The 16634-nt window shown below is 39.7% G+C and overlaps 1 protein-coding gene across 2 annotated transcripts in view; it reads right to left on the bottom strand.

The window, feature by feature from the left end:
* Positions 1-5764: 5764 nt before the first annotated feature.
* Positions 5765-16634, bottom strand: part of LOC129719236 (protein YIF1B-B) — a 34782-nt gene continuing 23912 nt past the window's right edge. For both annotated transcript variants that reach the window (XM_055670739.1, XM_055670740.1), the window contains exons 4-5: positions 6142-6404; positions 5765-6084 (exon numbers count right to left, since the gene is read on the bottom strand). In XM_055670739.1, coding sequence (XP_055526714.1) covers positions 5866-6084; positions 6142-6404 — 482 coding nt within the window. In that variant the 3' untranslated portion in view covers positions 5765-5865. The remainder of the gene's footprint in view (positions 6085-6141; positions 6405-16634) is intronic.

Below are 16634 nucleotides of genomic sequence, written 5' to 3'. Positions count from 1 at the left end.
ATTTTTCGGATAAAGCACTCAGATGTTCCCGTGCCCTACATCCTTCATCGATCGGAGAGCCTCAATAGAACTGAGACTGTCCGTAAAATGAAGTAATGGTCCGTGGGCATTTTTTCAATAATCCCTAAGGTATACTGAATAGCAGCCAATTCTGCGACGTAAACAGAAGCAGGATTATCGAGCTTGTAGGAAGCGGTAAAAATATTGTTGAAGATACCGAAGCCAGTAGACCCGTTGAGAAGTGATTCATTAGTATAAACCGCATTGTCGCAGTTGATGTTTTTATATTTGTTATAGAATATTTTAGTATTCTGCTGCACGCGTAAATGATCCGGGATTCCACGAGTTTCTTCCATCAAGGATGTATCGAAAAACACGGTAGAAACAGAAGTATCTAACAAGTTAGCACGATTGGAGGTGTATGAGGAAGGGTATATACTTTGAGACATGTGACTGAAACACACAGTCATGAAACGGGTTTGAGAATTAAGTTCAACTAGCCTCGAAATTTCCAATTACCAAGGGGTTCAAAACCTCACATTTGATGAGAATTCGAGTGGTCAGATCCCAAAAGCGGTCTTTAAATGGGAGAACGCCCGCCAAAACTTCCAAACTCGTTGTATGGGTCGAATGCATGCAACCTAAGGCAATACGCAAACAACGATACTGCAATCGTTCCAGCTTGATTAAATGGGTGTTTGCAGCGGAGCGGAAGCAGGAACACCCGTACTCAAGCACCGACAATATCGTTGTTTGGTAAAGCCTTATAAGGTCTCCTGGGTGGGCGCCTCACCATAACCCAGTAATTGTCCGGAGAAAATTTACTCGCTGTTAACATTTTTTTCATCAAATACCGCACGTGACATCCCCAGGTGCCTTTCGAATCGAACCAGACACCAAGATATCTATATACCAAAACCTGAGAAATCGTTTCACCCATTAACTGTAAATGGAGCTGAGCAGGCTCGCTCTTCCTAGAAAAAACTACTAACTCAGTCTTCTCCGGAGAGAATTCAATACCTAGCTGTAAAGCTCAAGCAACAAATTGTCCAAGGTATCTTGCAATGGTCCTTGCAAATCGGCACCACGCTGTCGTTTGCAAGTTGTATTATCTACTATATAAAAATGGAATTCCGTAACGCTTGATCTTATTGATGTTATTACCTCCGTCTCAGTGGTGTACAGTCACCACTATCATTTTTTACATGAAAATGTTTGTTACGGTTAGGAAAGACATTTGAGGAAAAATAAAGTGTTTGGTTTGATTTTATTCAGAAAACTACGTAAAACATGCAAAAATATTACTTTTTATGCTGAATTTGCCTCTAAATCAAAATTTAAAGCGATGAAATGTGATTCTTTATCCATTAAAATGTTTTTTAATGTTCTGGAAAGACATTTGAGGAAAAATAAAAGGAATCTGATTACTAAAACTTGAGGTATAATTCACAAAACTACGTGAAACATGCAAAAATATTACCTATTTTTTATACTGAATTTGCCTCTAAATCAAAATTTAAAGTAATGACATGTGATTTTTTTTCATTAAAATGTTTGTTAATGTTCAGAAAAGACATTTGAGGAAAATAAAAAGTATCTGATTACTAAAACTTGAGATTTCATTCACAAAACTACGTAAAACATGCAAAATTATGATTTTCATACTGAATTTGCCTCTAAATCTAATTTCAAAGCGATGACATGTGATTTTTTTCATTAAAATATTTGTTAACGTTCAGGATAAATAAAATGTGTGTTTGAAGATGATTTTCTTTATACAGCATAACAATATTGCACGCTAGCTTTCTAATAGCGTTCTCGATCAACCAGATTAGTTGAAAAAATTCGTTATCGATATAGTTTTAGCACATTTTGCATGTTGTAGGGTAAGTACAACGATACACCGTGCCCCAGGACTGAGTCGAAAAAAATTCCAGATCGAAGATATTCTCGACCTGATCGGGGATCGAACTCGATATCACAACCGTGTGGGAGTCAATCGACATCGCTCACCACAGAGCCACGAGGACCACATACAGCATACAGAATACAGAAAAACACCTGAAAATACTTTTTTTTAATTTATACGTATTATACGTATATATGCGAAATTTTAACTTTTTATGCGCAATTCGCCTCCTAATCAAAATTCAAAGATTTGTGTTTTTTTTTCAATAAAATGTTCGTTGTTCCTTCAGCATCTACTTTTTTTTGCAGAATAATCCATGTCTCGAGCATAAACAGTTTACATTTCTGATGTTTTCGTAGTTTTGTGAATAGCTACATATTACGGCATTCGATTTACTTTTTTACTTTTGAATTTGACTTTGAACCAGAAAGTCATTCAGCTCTTAGACTTACTTTTTTACTTTTTTTTACGTTAATCCAAACTAGAACTCTTGGGACATTTAGCTGGAGGAAAGGTTACGAATCATTGGTTTGAATATCGAATAAGAGGCAGCCCAAGCATTGAAAATCTTTTATTTTCTTATTTTCTACCAAGTTTTGTGGATTAAAAAATGCCGACTTCCACTGAAATATAAAAAAAATGATTCTTATCTTTGAAACCTTTGATCCCGAGCATCGCCGGGAATGTTCAACTAGTCGTGCATAAATTTGCCAGACATGCGTCAATGTCATTCACATGAAAATTGTAAAGAAGGGGGCTTAAGCATGAGTCCTGGGGAAACTAATACGAAATGTTGCCAAATCGCCATGCGTAAAATGCATATGCTTTTCGGACAACAAATTATGCAAAAATTGTTCAAATTAGTGAAAATTCTTGTCGGTGAAGTTTGCCCGAAAGAATGTCAATAGAAACGGAATCAAAAGCCCCCTTAATGTCCAAGAACACAGATGCCATTCGTTCTTTGCGAGCATAGTCTAGCTGAATATCTGTAGAAAGCAACGCAAGACAATCATTCATTCTTTTGGCACGGCGGAAGCCAAATTGAGTATCTGATAGTAGACCATTTGATTTGACCCAATGGTCTAAACGACGGAGTATCATTTTCTCCATCAATTTCCGGATACAGGATAGCATTGCAATCGGCATATAAGAGTTGTGATCAGAGGCTGGGTTTCCCGGTTTTTGGATGGCGATCACCTTCACTTGCCTCCAATCCCGCGGTACAATGTTCTGCTCCAGGAACTTATTGAATAAATTCAATAAGCGCCTCTTGGCAGTGCCGGGTAGATTCTTCACCAAGTTGAATTTGATTCTATCTAACCCAGGCGCGTTATTGCTACTGGACAGGAGGGCAACTGAAAATTCTGCCATCGTAAAAGGTGGTTCTATCGCGTCATGGCCCGGAGACGTATCGCGAACAAAGTTTTGCACAGGAACAGAGCCCAGACATATTTTCCTGGAAAAATCAAATATCCGCCGACATGAAGACTCCTCGCTTTTGTTGACCGTTATACGATTTGGCATTCTTCGGGCTGTGTTCCAAAGAGTGCTCATCGATGTCTTCCTCGACGTTTCGTTTACTTGGTCTCAAGCTCCAAATACCGTTTAAAGTCGTCGGGGTTAACTTCCACCCGAAAGAAGGCATTTACGCGTCGGATTTTTCCGTGTAGACATCGGAGCACTCTTTGTCCCACCATGAAGTGGGAGGCCGTTCTTTGATCGTCACGCTGTTCGCACTCACGCGAACTCTCATATGTGATTGTTTAAATGTTTGTCATGACAAACGCAAAAATATTTCCTACTTTCTTTTTCTTATGCAAAAATCAAACAAATATCAGCACCCTCGTAGTCCCGGATTTCTTGTAATTACATATTCAGATATATATCGACAGCTTTTCAGCTTTTTTCGACAATGAGTTTAGACAATTTTTGAAAAATGAATTATGGAAAATTGCTTAGTTTAGTGAGAAATAAAAACAGGAGGGTTGTGAGCAAAGCCACGACCGCAAGGTTGAAGTAGAATACTTTTACAAGAAAGATAACCCGGCTGCTTGCGTGTCAGTCATTTTTTCTAGTTAATAAACGTTGACTAATCAGATCAATCGAATTTTGCGCTTCAACAAGGATTGACCATTTTCAGCAATATAGTAAGTTGCTTGTCATGGTTGGGGCTTGACAATTTTTAAATTTTGAGATGAAATTTTTTCGGATGTCGTGCTCATGACTGAAGAAAAAGATAATTCAGTACGTTTTGAGACACAGAGATGAAGTAAAATTTATAAGTTTTACAAATTTAAAAATGTGAATTAACTCATTAGAAAATATTAACTCTTCAATCAAGTTTTTATTTCATCCTGAAAAGGACAATTTGTTGTTCATTTTACTATCGGATAAGATGCCGATTACATCTTTGCGTTATCGCTGACAGGGCGAATAAAGCATTCCTTGTGATAAAGTAAACAATGAAATGCTGATATAACACTCAAAACTAGACGGCTCACGTGTTGTCAAAATGAGTCAACTTTTCATTGAATGCATTTACTAGTGCCCACTATCGCACAGAGACTGCATTTTACTAAAGTGCCTCAGTGCATCGGCCGCTATCGATGCTGAGATCCGCTGCAACTTGTTCGCTATCCATAGCCATGCCACAGTTGTGGCCGCTATACGCTGCCGTTGGTATCCACTGTACCTGAATCAGCTGGCCCAGCTGCTATCGTTGCTGAAATCCGCTGCAACTAGTGCGCTATCCATTGCTACGCCACAGCTGTGGCCGCTTACCGCCATCGCTGGTAGCTACTGCACTGCTAGTGCTGCTGCTAAGGGAGGACGACTTCATTGTCGCTGTCTAGAACTATTATGAGCGGCTTCGGCTGAAACAGGCTCTTATATAGGCCAAATAGCATGTTTTCAATTGCAAGGTATATGATTCTGTCGACCGTGCTTGGGAAGCAATCATATAACGACCAATCAGAGGTCGAATTTTTCGTTTTGACAAGGCTTGACTATTTTCAATAGTACAATAGTGTGAATAATAAAATTACAATTATCTTCTTTTGGAAAAAATCTTAGAAGATTTTCCAATCTATTGCTGCAAGAATGAAAGAAATTCATCAAATACTAACCGATTTATTAGCATTTGAAATTGGACATATTTTTCACTTTTTTCGGTTTTAGATTTTCATTTCACATCCCTATGTAGCCGAACTTCCTGAGAGAAGTATTCTACTTCAAAAAAAGAATTATAAGTTTCCATTAAACTCTACTGAAAATTTGAGAACTAAATATTGAAAATATTACTAGTCCGTACAAATACGTATTTCGATTGCTACATACAATCATCAGCAGTGCTTATGTGGACTGGTAAAGAGCAAAGCGTAAATTCTGTTTTTTATTTGTAGTAAGTAAAAATTGAAATTTAGCCCTCTGAATTGAAGTTAGGTCGTGAATTATCGGTTGTTTACCGTACCATATAGCTAGGGTTTTTGGGAAGAAGATTCAATAGCCATGCAGGGTGGTTACCTGTGTCTTTGTTGAGAAGCGTGGATGAGTGTTGTTTATTAATTCCTAAACTTTCTATAAATTATTAACGGGGCGGAGCAGGTGAATGTTATCCGAAGTTAGTGGATGTTCCTAGTTAAAAATATGTTCGCCCACAAAGTTTCATTGGAATCTGAGAGGGTGCTGCAAACATCGTCCCTAGTATTTCCACTAGACTGGAAAAATTTTATGTTTAGTAAGCCGCATCGTCAATGATACATACCTACATATTCTACATTTAAGATGTTCGGAGGTGTAAAACATTTATTGGGATATTCCTTCTTTTTCTAGTTATCAGTTGTACACAATGGAACATTCACACATCGATTACTTAGTTATTTTTTTAACAGTGCTTTACAAAAAACATAAATTACCAAACATTTAGAATAAGTAACAGCTCTGTTATAAACTGTAAATCACTGAACATTTGCAACTACATCATTTGGAATCAAATGCATCGACAACCAAAACGCCAACAGCGGTTGTAATCCGGTAACCAAAAATAAAAAATACAGCTTTCTTTTACGACCCACGCTGTGTTCAAATTGTTGCTGTTGCTGACGATATGGATCGTAAGAAGGTGGTTCGTGGGTTTGTGCTGGTTCCGATAGCACTTTAGCCTTAAGAGTGCGTAGCTAAAAATATATTTGTATATATGAATATATTTTTTCCATGAATTGTATATAGATTACCAAAAAAAATGCAAGACAAGCACTGACATATAACCATGAGAGATAGTAACCAACTTTTCTAAGAAGTATGCTGCAGAGTAGAATAAACACAATTGATGCATATTTATAACCACTCAAAGCCAATAAATCCAGCGTTTTCAATGTTGTTGATATGTTAGCAATGTACAGAGTCAATATATATATCACAAGTTCGCAAATGCTGTATGCCAATGCACTGGACGCTTGAATTCCTAATTGTTCTGGAGAGAAACGATTTTGAAATCCTGAAATATAAACAAATATATTAAACGCATGTATAAAATAGGATATGCATGTATAAATATGGAGCGTCATATACACACAGACAACACACATACACACGAACAGACATTGCTTAATTCGTCGAGCTAAATCGATTGGTATATATTACAATAAAAATATATACCTCCGTAGAAATTCGACATTTTAGGTAAAATCATGGGCGCAACTAAAGAAAATTTCTAGGGGGGGTGGGGGGGGGCTAGTTTTCATACACTTCATTTAAAAAAAAAATAGGAAAAAGAGTTACAATGCGCCTATTTAAAAACGCATAAAGTAGTGTCGTAACAGAAGACAAAATCACTTCAATCGGGAATAAATCTCCGAAGATGTATTGAATATCTTGACCATCTCTTTCAGCTGACACTGATTCGATGTTGAGGCGAACTAGGTTTGGTAAACGGCTGGGCAGTGCGTACCAGCAGTACACCCGTGCTAGTCGGTATAAAATAGATCCCAGTGTGGTCCAAGGCATAATGCCATATTCTTAACTCCACGTGGAACCGACTGGAATACGAGCAACCATGAGAAGATTGGGGAACCGGTGGGAACTTGGTCGTATGCTGACAGGGAAGCGGTAGTTGTTCTCCTTGGAGAGCAGCTTGTCTGAGCGTCTGTTTTCTCAGGATGGGGGCGGCTCGAACAGCGACTGATCCGAAGTGGACGGTGAACTATGAAATGCGGTGTCTCGCCTCTACACCCAATACGGCGGCCCCGTCGCGAGACTAGGTATTGCAGCCCTAGTAAAGCAGCATGCTAAAATAAACATGCTACGAACAATCAAGAATTGAAAACGAACCGGAATTACCCGCAATGATCTAGTGACGAAATAAGGCCGACGATAAAAACACGGTACATGTAACAGTAGATCGCTTAACGCCTCGGATGCCGACCGTATCCTGCTGGATCAGCTAGAACTTCACCAGTTCGGCATCGTTGCGCTCCAGGAGCTTTACCGAAAAGGAGAGAAGGTACGGCGAATTTGTGGCCGCAGGGCACAATTTTACCAGAACGGCGGCACAAACAATGAGCTGGGTACCGGTTTTATAGTGCTGGGCAGGATGAAGAATCGTGCGATCAAGTGGCAGGCGTTCAGCGACACGTTGTGTTTGTTGAGGATAAAAGGCCGGTTCTACAACTACACCATCCTCAATGCCTACTGCCCTCTCGAAGGACGTGCCGATATAGAGAAAGGAACGTTCTACGCACAGCTGGGGAAACTCTACGATAGCTGCTCACGTAGAGACATCAAGATCGTCATTGGGGACATGAACGCTCAGGTCGGTAAGGAAAACATATATAAGCCGGTGATTAGCCCGCACAGCCTGCACACCACCTCCCTGACACCGTAATCTCATTTCCTATAGTTTGACAGTACCTCCATTATGACGAACCCCTCGATGCCGAGCCCCAAACAACAATGGCCGCAAAGAGAAGATATCTGACGTGCTCTTCACTCCCGTTCAGTGTTGCCCAATCTATCGATGTCGCTGTTTATAGCAGTGTGAAGCACAGCAGTGTAACATGCCATTTCATTCCCGCGTATACACAAGTACAGACTACGAACGTGTCAGGGAGGTGCTGCACACCGTCACGAACGACAACGGCCAGGGATGCGTCAACTTCGCAGCTTCCCGCAGACTGGCAGTCCGAAGAACCTGCTTTGTAACAATAGGTCAAAAAATTGGTCGCAGTGATAAAATACCCAACACGGAAAAAAAATCTGCTTTCCCCAAAAAGACAACCACGAAACCACCTGGAGATCACCTGACCAACGTACAACAAACCAAATTGACCATGTTCTCTACGACGGCTCTTTTTTCTCAGGCATGCAAACGTACACACCAATTGTGGTGGGTGTATTGGCATGACCACTTCGATCGAGTCTAGTGCGACGAAGTAAAAAGTTGACGATGTAGCTGATACGACCGGTAGTTCTCTACGGAATCGATACATCAACGCTCTTGGCCTCAACGCTCTTGGAGTTTTCGAACAGAAGGTGCTGCGGACTATCTATTGTGGAGTACAGACAGACGACGGATAACAGTGCATGAACCATGAGCTGCACGCGCTGCTTGGAGAGAACCCCGTTGCACAGCTGGCGAAAGTCAATAGGTTGCGGTGGCCCGGTCGCGTCGTAAGGATGCCGGACGATGATCCTGTGAAATCACTTCTCTTCAGCAACCCTGTGGACTAGGGGGCGCAGCGTGCGCGATGGCTCGACCAGATCGAAAGAGACTTGCGGGTGATGAGACGTCTGAGGAACTGGCGAAACACAGCCCCAAAACCGAGCAGCATGGCAACAACTCCTTGATACAGCACGAGCCACCACGGCACTCATCTTATTAGTGAGGTAAGTAAGAGAGCTAGGTTTGAGATTCGATCCTGGGCACAGTACTAGTTCTCAGCCAATGAATGATGACTTCTCAATTTGTGTTGATTTTGATGCTCTGATAGGAAGTATGGGATGTATTTATATTGACTACTTATTCTCTGGGAAATTCTAGGGGGGGCTTAAAACTTGCTAGGGGGGGCTGTAGCCCCCCTTAGCCCCCCCGTAGTTGCGCCCATGGGTAAAATTTAATCCAAGAAACAGAAGTCCAAGGAGGAATCCGAAATATTTAAACGATAGAATTTTCTGGGTCTCAAATTAACAAAATACGGTTTGTATCATGATTTTCGCATAGTTAATTAACTTGCAAGACCCATTAACTACCCTCAATTTAATGCCAAAAAATTTAAAATCGATCCAACAACTCAACAGTTACAAATTATTTAAAAATTGAAATTTAAAGAAAATATGTATATATCACTCCTTTTTAGAAATTGTCACCCTGAGAACCAATAAAAAAGTCCTTCAATATGATTGGAACAATATAAAATTTTTGAATAAAATAAAAAACGAGTTTACGATCTTTTGATACGACCCAGAGCTATAACGATTTAGAGCATAATTGGAGCAAAAAATTTGGAAAACACATTTTCGTATACAATTGCAGTATATAAGAACGTACGTGGAAATTGGGAAATTTTAAAAAAGCAAATAGACGTACAGTGACTTTTCGATTATAACCTTATCAAAAAATGCATGATGTATTTGAATGAAACATATTTATTTAAAGATCGATCCCAGCTGGTCTCGAAATACGATGCGGGCCTAACAAGCCAGTCGTCGTATGTTCGAAACCCGGCTCGGGAGAGACTGTTAGTGTCAGTAGGATCGTAGCGCCTAGCCCCGCAATTGCCCTGTACACTTAACAGTCGGCTGCGAAATCTGTGTATAGTAAAACAGAAGGTCGAATTCCGATACGGAATGTAACACCAAGGCTTTGCTTTTCTTATATTTTTTTAAAGGTTTTGTTCGGAGTCGAATTCAACCCTCAAATCGAACATGGCACTTGAATCCGTTCAGTGTAATCAGAACCCATCTAGCATACTGTATAAAAACGCAATTGCGTTTCTCTTTTATAAAAACTCTCTCTAGATATACCATATTCCATATAAAAAATTCATGTTTCGTTGAGTTTATGGTGAATTTCTTTTCGATTTTCTCAATCTAGTTTACATTTCGTAAAGAGACAAAGCTATTCCTTTGTGATATTTACCTGCGTATAGTAAAGTGTACTTGTTAAATCACCCGAACGTTGTGAAATATCGTTGAATCATTAGTTTGCTGCCGCCAACGAGCAATTTTATTGTGTGGATTCTCCAGCCAAGTTGTACAGGCTACCTTTGTTTTGGTTTGATAGTAAAACACATCTTTCGTCGAATTTTGCCGCTCTTTGCGCCACGAAATGAATCAAAACAGAATGGAGAAGAAACTGTGTGGAGAATGTAAACAAGCTGTCAATGATATCGAACCAATCCGATGTGGCTTCTGTGAAGACTGTTACCACATAAACCAACAATGCTGTGGTTTTAACAGTAGAGTGTGCAAAGATCTTTTCGCACTTGGCAAAATTATGTTCATTTGCCCGGAATGCAGAGAATTGCTGAACGGTCGTTCTATTAGCTCATATATAGCAGATATGCAACTCCACAGTTAGAGCAACCCGCACAAACTACACATCTCACTGAACTGCCGGCTCAGGTTCAAAAACTCTTCGAGGTTGTAGACGGTTTAATTTATTATTAGTTGAATTTATTATGATTGACGACAGGGAACATATTGCTCATATTTTTTCGGTTTTTGAAGATGCATGGCAGCACAATGGCAGCGCCATGCTCAATTTGCGACGTCTGTCTCATTTATCTGGAATTTTAAAAATATTCCAATCTGAATAACCAAATTTTTAAAATAACCGAACAGGTAGTTTGCTTATAAATAATTCCTGTACTCGGTAAATAAGGTTACATAAATTTTAAAAATTATTTATTAATCGATGTTTGCAATATACGGTAAATAAACAAATTGTAGCTTTCAATTCATTTATCTTGGAGATGAAAAAATGAATTTGCAACCAACAGATTTTATTTAAAAGGTATAGCGCTTTCTTCAAAGTGTCCTCATTGGTCGGAGGTGGTTTTTCTTAATTTTATTTTTGGGTTGAAAAATGCGATACAGGGAAATAATCTTTTGCATTCGCTTAAAGATAGGTTTGGACATAGGAAAATGAATGTTGAATAAGAAAAACGCGAAATGGCATATTTTAACAATCTTGCGTGCTGGATTGGCGTGCATAAATACACTAACGTAGCTTTTTACGCGGTTTTTTATGCGAATTCAGGAGTTAACGCATTGTTTTTACGCGGATTTCGGTTTCTCTTCACTCGGATTGCAGAATTTACGCGGTTTTTTCACGCGGATTCCGGAATTTAAGCGGATTTTGGTTTCTCTTCACTCGAATTGCAGAATTTACATGGGTTTTTTTGACGCGGGTTCCGGAATTTACGCGTTTTTTTACGCGGATTCCGGAATTAATGCGATTTTTTTAACGCGGGTACGTATCCCCCGCGTAAAAAGCGACATTAGTGTATAGCAAAATTACTTAGGTTATTTACACAAAATTACATTTGTTGTAAAGACAATTGAAGTACATATTTATTTTACCACAGTTGAGAAAAAAATATTTTAACGTTCAATGCTTTAAACAGATTCAGAGGAATGCATGAAGAAGAAAAAGTGTCTCAAAAGCGTGTGTGCAAAAGACTTGAAAAGCGTAGCATATGTCTCGTCCTCAAGCAGAAAGGAGGAGAATGGTTTTGCTTCTCGCTCGCATTGCAATGCTGCTTGATACTAGACCGATGTCATGGCAACAGTTTCCTGAAGCCGCCGCCGATGATGATGGCGCTACTGTTGGAAATATGGTCATAAGCTCCGTTCATTGTGCCGCATGTGTTACTGTACGGATTTTTTGCGTGCTTCTAACTATATTTAATGTAGGGCTATCCGGAACGTGTTGAAACATGTTTGAACGTGACCATTTATGGCATAAAATCCATAAAACGTTCAAAACAAAACAATCGTTTTTCGCTTTTTGCATCTCTTCACACCACTTGCAGCAACAGTTGATCTCGCATGGACGGTGCTTAATCGGCTGTTTCGCAAGCACTGACAGCTTTTTGACGTATAATCGAGCCAGAGAGCCAGAGAAAAACGGCTTCAAGCGAAATGTATGGGGATGACGTTCGTGACAGGGATGTGCTTGATACCAGTTGAAACTGTTTAGGTGTAGTAGTTTGGAGCTGCCAAATACATTGGAGAAACGCTAGAGCATTAATTGCGTTATGCCCAACACGCAATCATTGTACTGGTTCCGAATTACGTCAACAATTGCGCTAAGAACGCACAATTTTGTACTGGTTTCGCACCATCCAACTTTTGCGTGTAGAAGGATTCCGTAAAGCTATAAGAACCCGAGATCGGAGCTCAACCACCAAGCCCAGAAAATAACATAATTAATTCATGATGAACTCAAAATTCACTTTCCTGTTATGTATATTTCATCAAGTCCGAAAAGAAATCTGAATTTTCTCTTCAATGCTCTTCTCTAATCAAAGAGCTAAGTAGCATGTGTAAGAATGTGAAAAGCAAAAAAAAAGTTACAAATTTTGATCATATGATCATTAGTTTAACGGTGCGTAAAAAATCTTGTCGCCTCAAATATGTTTCGAAGAAAAGGCGAAATTCGATGCAAGAACCTTACGATTGCTCACTTGACGCCCGTACCCACAAGAACTTCAGCCAACTTTTCAATTATTTTGGATATTAGCCAATATGGTATTACATTTTCTGCCTCTGCAAATGCATTTTTACAAGTCGGCTTCCGTAAAGACGTTATGCGTCAATTTGACTCCTCGGCGAGGTTTACTAGCTCACAGCAATATTACATTGTGTATTTATGTTCTCAATCAATAAAGTAATACTGAAACCTGAATTCTGGTGTTTGTGATCCATCGACGTGTTAACACCGTAACGACCATTCATTGATAATTTATGAAGTAAAATTTGAATTTTCCACTGTTTGAAAGTCGGGAGTCAATTTGACACATGATTATCCTTTCACGCACATCAAAATATGATTGTCTTCCCAGGAGTTAGTGTCACGAGAAACTGTTTTCTCGATTGGAGTAAAAATAGCACATTATTCCAGTCTTCAATTATGAGCAGATATATTGTTAGTGTTATCTTTACGCTAGTCCTTCATTATTATAATATTTGTAACGAATGCCATACCGTCACATTATTTTGAGAAACTTTTCCGAAGCAACCTACGTGCTAAAACATCGGAGAAGCCTTTTGATCGTCTTCTTTCAGTTTGGTCCCACTGAGCGGTAAAAGCTAACTACTCGTTAGACTGGGACACGGTTATATGGGAAGAAGCGATGGTGTTATTTTCTCGCTCCCATGCACTTTTCGTGTTTCTTATAGGCCATACTGTGTAACTCTTTGGATCGACCGGTGGAACTATATTTTCGCGCCCGATATTTTATGTTTCCATACAATTTTATATGGGGAGAACCACTTTTTCAAAACTTATTCTGCAAAGATGTCCAGTTGTAATTATAATTGTAATTACTAAGTTACCACTCTGTCCGGCCGCTGCCTGACCATCTGCTTTCGCTGAGTGGTAACCTACAAAGCCTATCCGTTATCCTAGGGAACAATAAGCATCGCTACTTCGAATATGCACTAGATGCGTAGAATGTATAATTTTTTATTTTTTATACGCATTGATGCGTCCGCGCAAAAAAAAAAGTAGGAGGTTGTATCCAAGACACGACCGCATAACTGACGTAGAACTACGCACACTATTAACAAATGCATTGTTCTAGGTGTTTCATTAATGAGTCATAAAGTCTACTAATGCTTGCTTTGTGCTGCCTCAACAGTGGGGGAATAAAGACACTGAAAACACGAGCTTTAAAAGCTGTTCCACATTCTGTAAATTAGACGGCTGCTACAGATTTAAATTGCTACTATCCAGCACAGATTGCTCGCTTGAGTTGTCAAAAATTATTAACCTTCAAATATTTGTTTATTTGCTTTGAGAAAGACATTTTGCTGCTCAAAATTGAATTTGCTGATGGCAACCTTTATGCTACCTCAGTAGTGGGGCAATAACGGCAGTCTGACGACACACACTGAGAAGCGAGAAGAACCGCGCTGCTCCTGAGATATGGTGACCAACCACCGGGCGGGTGATTTGTTTGATTTAAAGGCAGCCACAGGCGCAACCCGCTGCTATCCACTGCAATCCGCTGTTACTGAGTGCTGATATCTGCTGCTACTGCTGACAACTAGCCAACTCACCTTCCGACTAATGAATGTAGTAGCTGATTTTACCAGAAACACTCTTTTATAACCGAAGGTTGCTACGAAATACGCCACGTCTTTCTGTTCAGTTTTATTGATTTTTGTATCCAGCGAATAAAAACCGATAGTGCTCTCACACACGCAACTGTTTTAACCCGTATCGTGTTGCGGTTTGTAACTATCAAGCGTTTTCGTTTGCTCGCTGTTGCGTGTTGCATCGTGTTGCAACTGAGCAGCTGGGAGACGACAAAATTCTGTTCATGCTGATTGATTGAATCGACTTCAATTTATTCCTGTAAAGTCGAATTAATCACCTTTGTTAAGGCGCTCAAACAGAACAGGGCAGTTTGTTGTTCAAAATTGGTAATGCTGATCGCAGCCTTTGTGCTGCCACAACAGTGGGGGAACTAACTAAATAGAGTAAAAATTAGACAACTACAACAGAATTCGATTGCTAGGATCCTGCACAGAATGTCTGCTTGTGTTGATGCCAGAAAATTATTAACCTTCAATTACTTGTTTATTTGCCTTGAAAAAGGCATTTTGCTGTTCCAAATCGATTGCTGATCGCATCCTTTGTGCTGTTCTGATAGTGGGGAATAAGGCACTCTGACAACACGCACTTTGAAAGCTGTTTTCACATTCAGTAAAATAGAGGGCCGCGACAAAATTTGATTGTTTAGATCCAGCACAAAATGCTGGCTTGTGTTTTATAAAAATATTACCCTTCAATTACTTGTTTATTTGCCTTGAAAAAGGCATTTTGCTTTTCCAAATCGGATATGCTGATGGAGGAATAAAGGCACTCTGACCATACACATTGAGAGGTAACGAACTGCTACAGAGACATGTGACCAACCGTTCAAGTAGCATGTTCAATCCGAATGCAAATTCGGAAACAGCTACCAGCGCAACCCGCTGCAGCTGCTACTGCTGCCGCTACTATCAGTCAATGTTGTGTAGACTGTCCATCCGGTTCGCCTTCCGCCTCAAAAATGTAACTAGTTTTACCAGAAACACTCGTTTATAACCGAAGGGTGCTTAGAAATAGGCCACGCCTTTCTGTTCAGTTGTCTAATTCTCTAATATTCTTTAGACGAATTATTCCACAATTCGCATTCGATATTTGTTTCCAGCGAATGAACACCGATGGTGCTCTCACACACGCAACGATTTTAACCCGTTTCGTATTACGGCTTGTTTATTATGCTGTTTGATAGAATCGACTTTATATCAGTTCTGCATAGTCGAACTAACTGCCTTTGTGAATGCTTTCTAACAGGGCAGTTTGTTATTCAAAATCGGTTATGCTGATCGCAGCTTTTGTGCTGTCCCAAATGTGGGGGTATCAACTAAATAAGGTAAAATTTGACAACTACAACAATTTGATTACTAGGATCCCGCAAAGAATGTTTGCTTGTGTTGATGCCAGAAAATTATCAACTTTCAATTACTTGTTTATTTGCCTTGAAAAAGGCATTTTGCTGTTCAAAATCGGTTACTGATCGCCAACCCATGTGCTGCTCTCACAGTGGGGGAATTGAGATACACGGACAACATGCATTGTGGAAGCTATTCCACATTTAGTAAATTAGACGGCCGCGACAGATTTAAATTGCTAGGATCCAGCACAGAACGCTTGTTTGCGTTGTAGAAATTATTAACTTTCAATGACTTGTTTATTTGCCTTGAAAAAGGCATTTTGCTGTTCAAAATTGGATTTGCTGATGGCAATCTGCCCCAACAGCGGGAGGATAATGGCAGTCTGGCGACACACTCTAAGAAGAACCGCGCTCCGGACCAGACCGGACGGTCCAGCCAGCTTACCTTCCGACTAATGAATGTAGCTGATTATACCAGGAACACTCTTTTATAGCCGAAAGTTGCTACGAAAAAGGCCACGCCTTTCTGTTGTTTTCCCGTTCTGTAATTTTCTTTAGACGAATTATTCCACAATTCGCATTTGATTTTTATATCCAGCGAATAAACACCGATGGTGCTCTCACACACGCAACGGTTTTAACCCGTATCGTATTACGGTTTGTAATCCAGCAAGCGATTTCGTTTGCTCACTGTTGCGTGTTGCATCATGTTGCAACTGGACAGCTGGAAGACGACGAAATTCTGTTCATGCTGATTGATTGAATCGACTACATATCAGTTCTACATAGTCGAATTAACTGCCTTTGAAAATGCGTTCTAACAGTGCAGTTTGTTGCTTAAAATCGGTTATGCTGATCGCAGCCTCTGTGCTATCCCAATAGTGGGGTATTAACTAAATAAAGTAAAATTTAGACAACTACAGCAGTATTTGATTGCTAGGATCCCGCAAAGAATGTTTGCTTGTGTTGATGTCAGAAAATTATTAAACTTCAATTATTTGTTTATTTGCCTTGAAAAAGGCATTTTACTGATCATGATCGGGTATTGATCGTAACCT

This window comes from Wyeomyia smithii, chromosome 1 (genome assembly GCF_029784165.1).
Source record: "Wyeomyia smithii strain HCP4-BCI-WySm-NY-G18 chromosome 1, ASM2978416v1, whole genome shotgun sequence".
Lineage (NCBI taxonomy): Eukaryota > Metazoa > Arthropoda > Insecta > Diptera > Culicidae > Wyeomyia > Wyeomyia smithii.
Note: the sequence above shows the minus strand (reverse complement) of the source record. Positions and strands in the feature narration are given on the sequence as shown.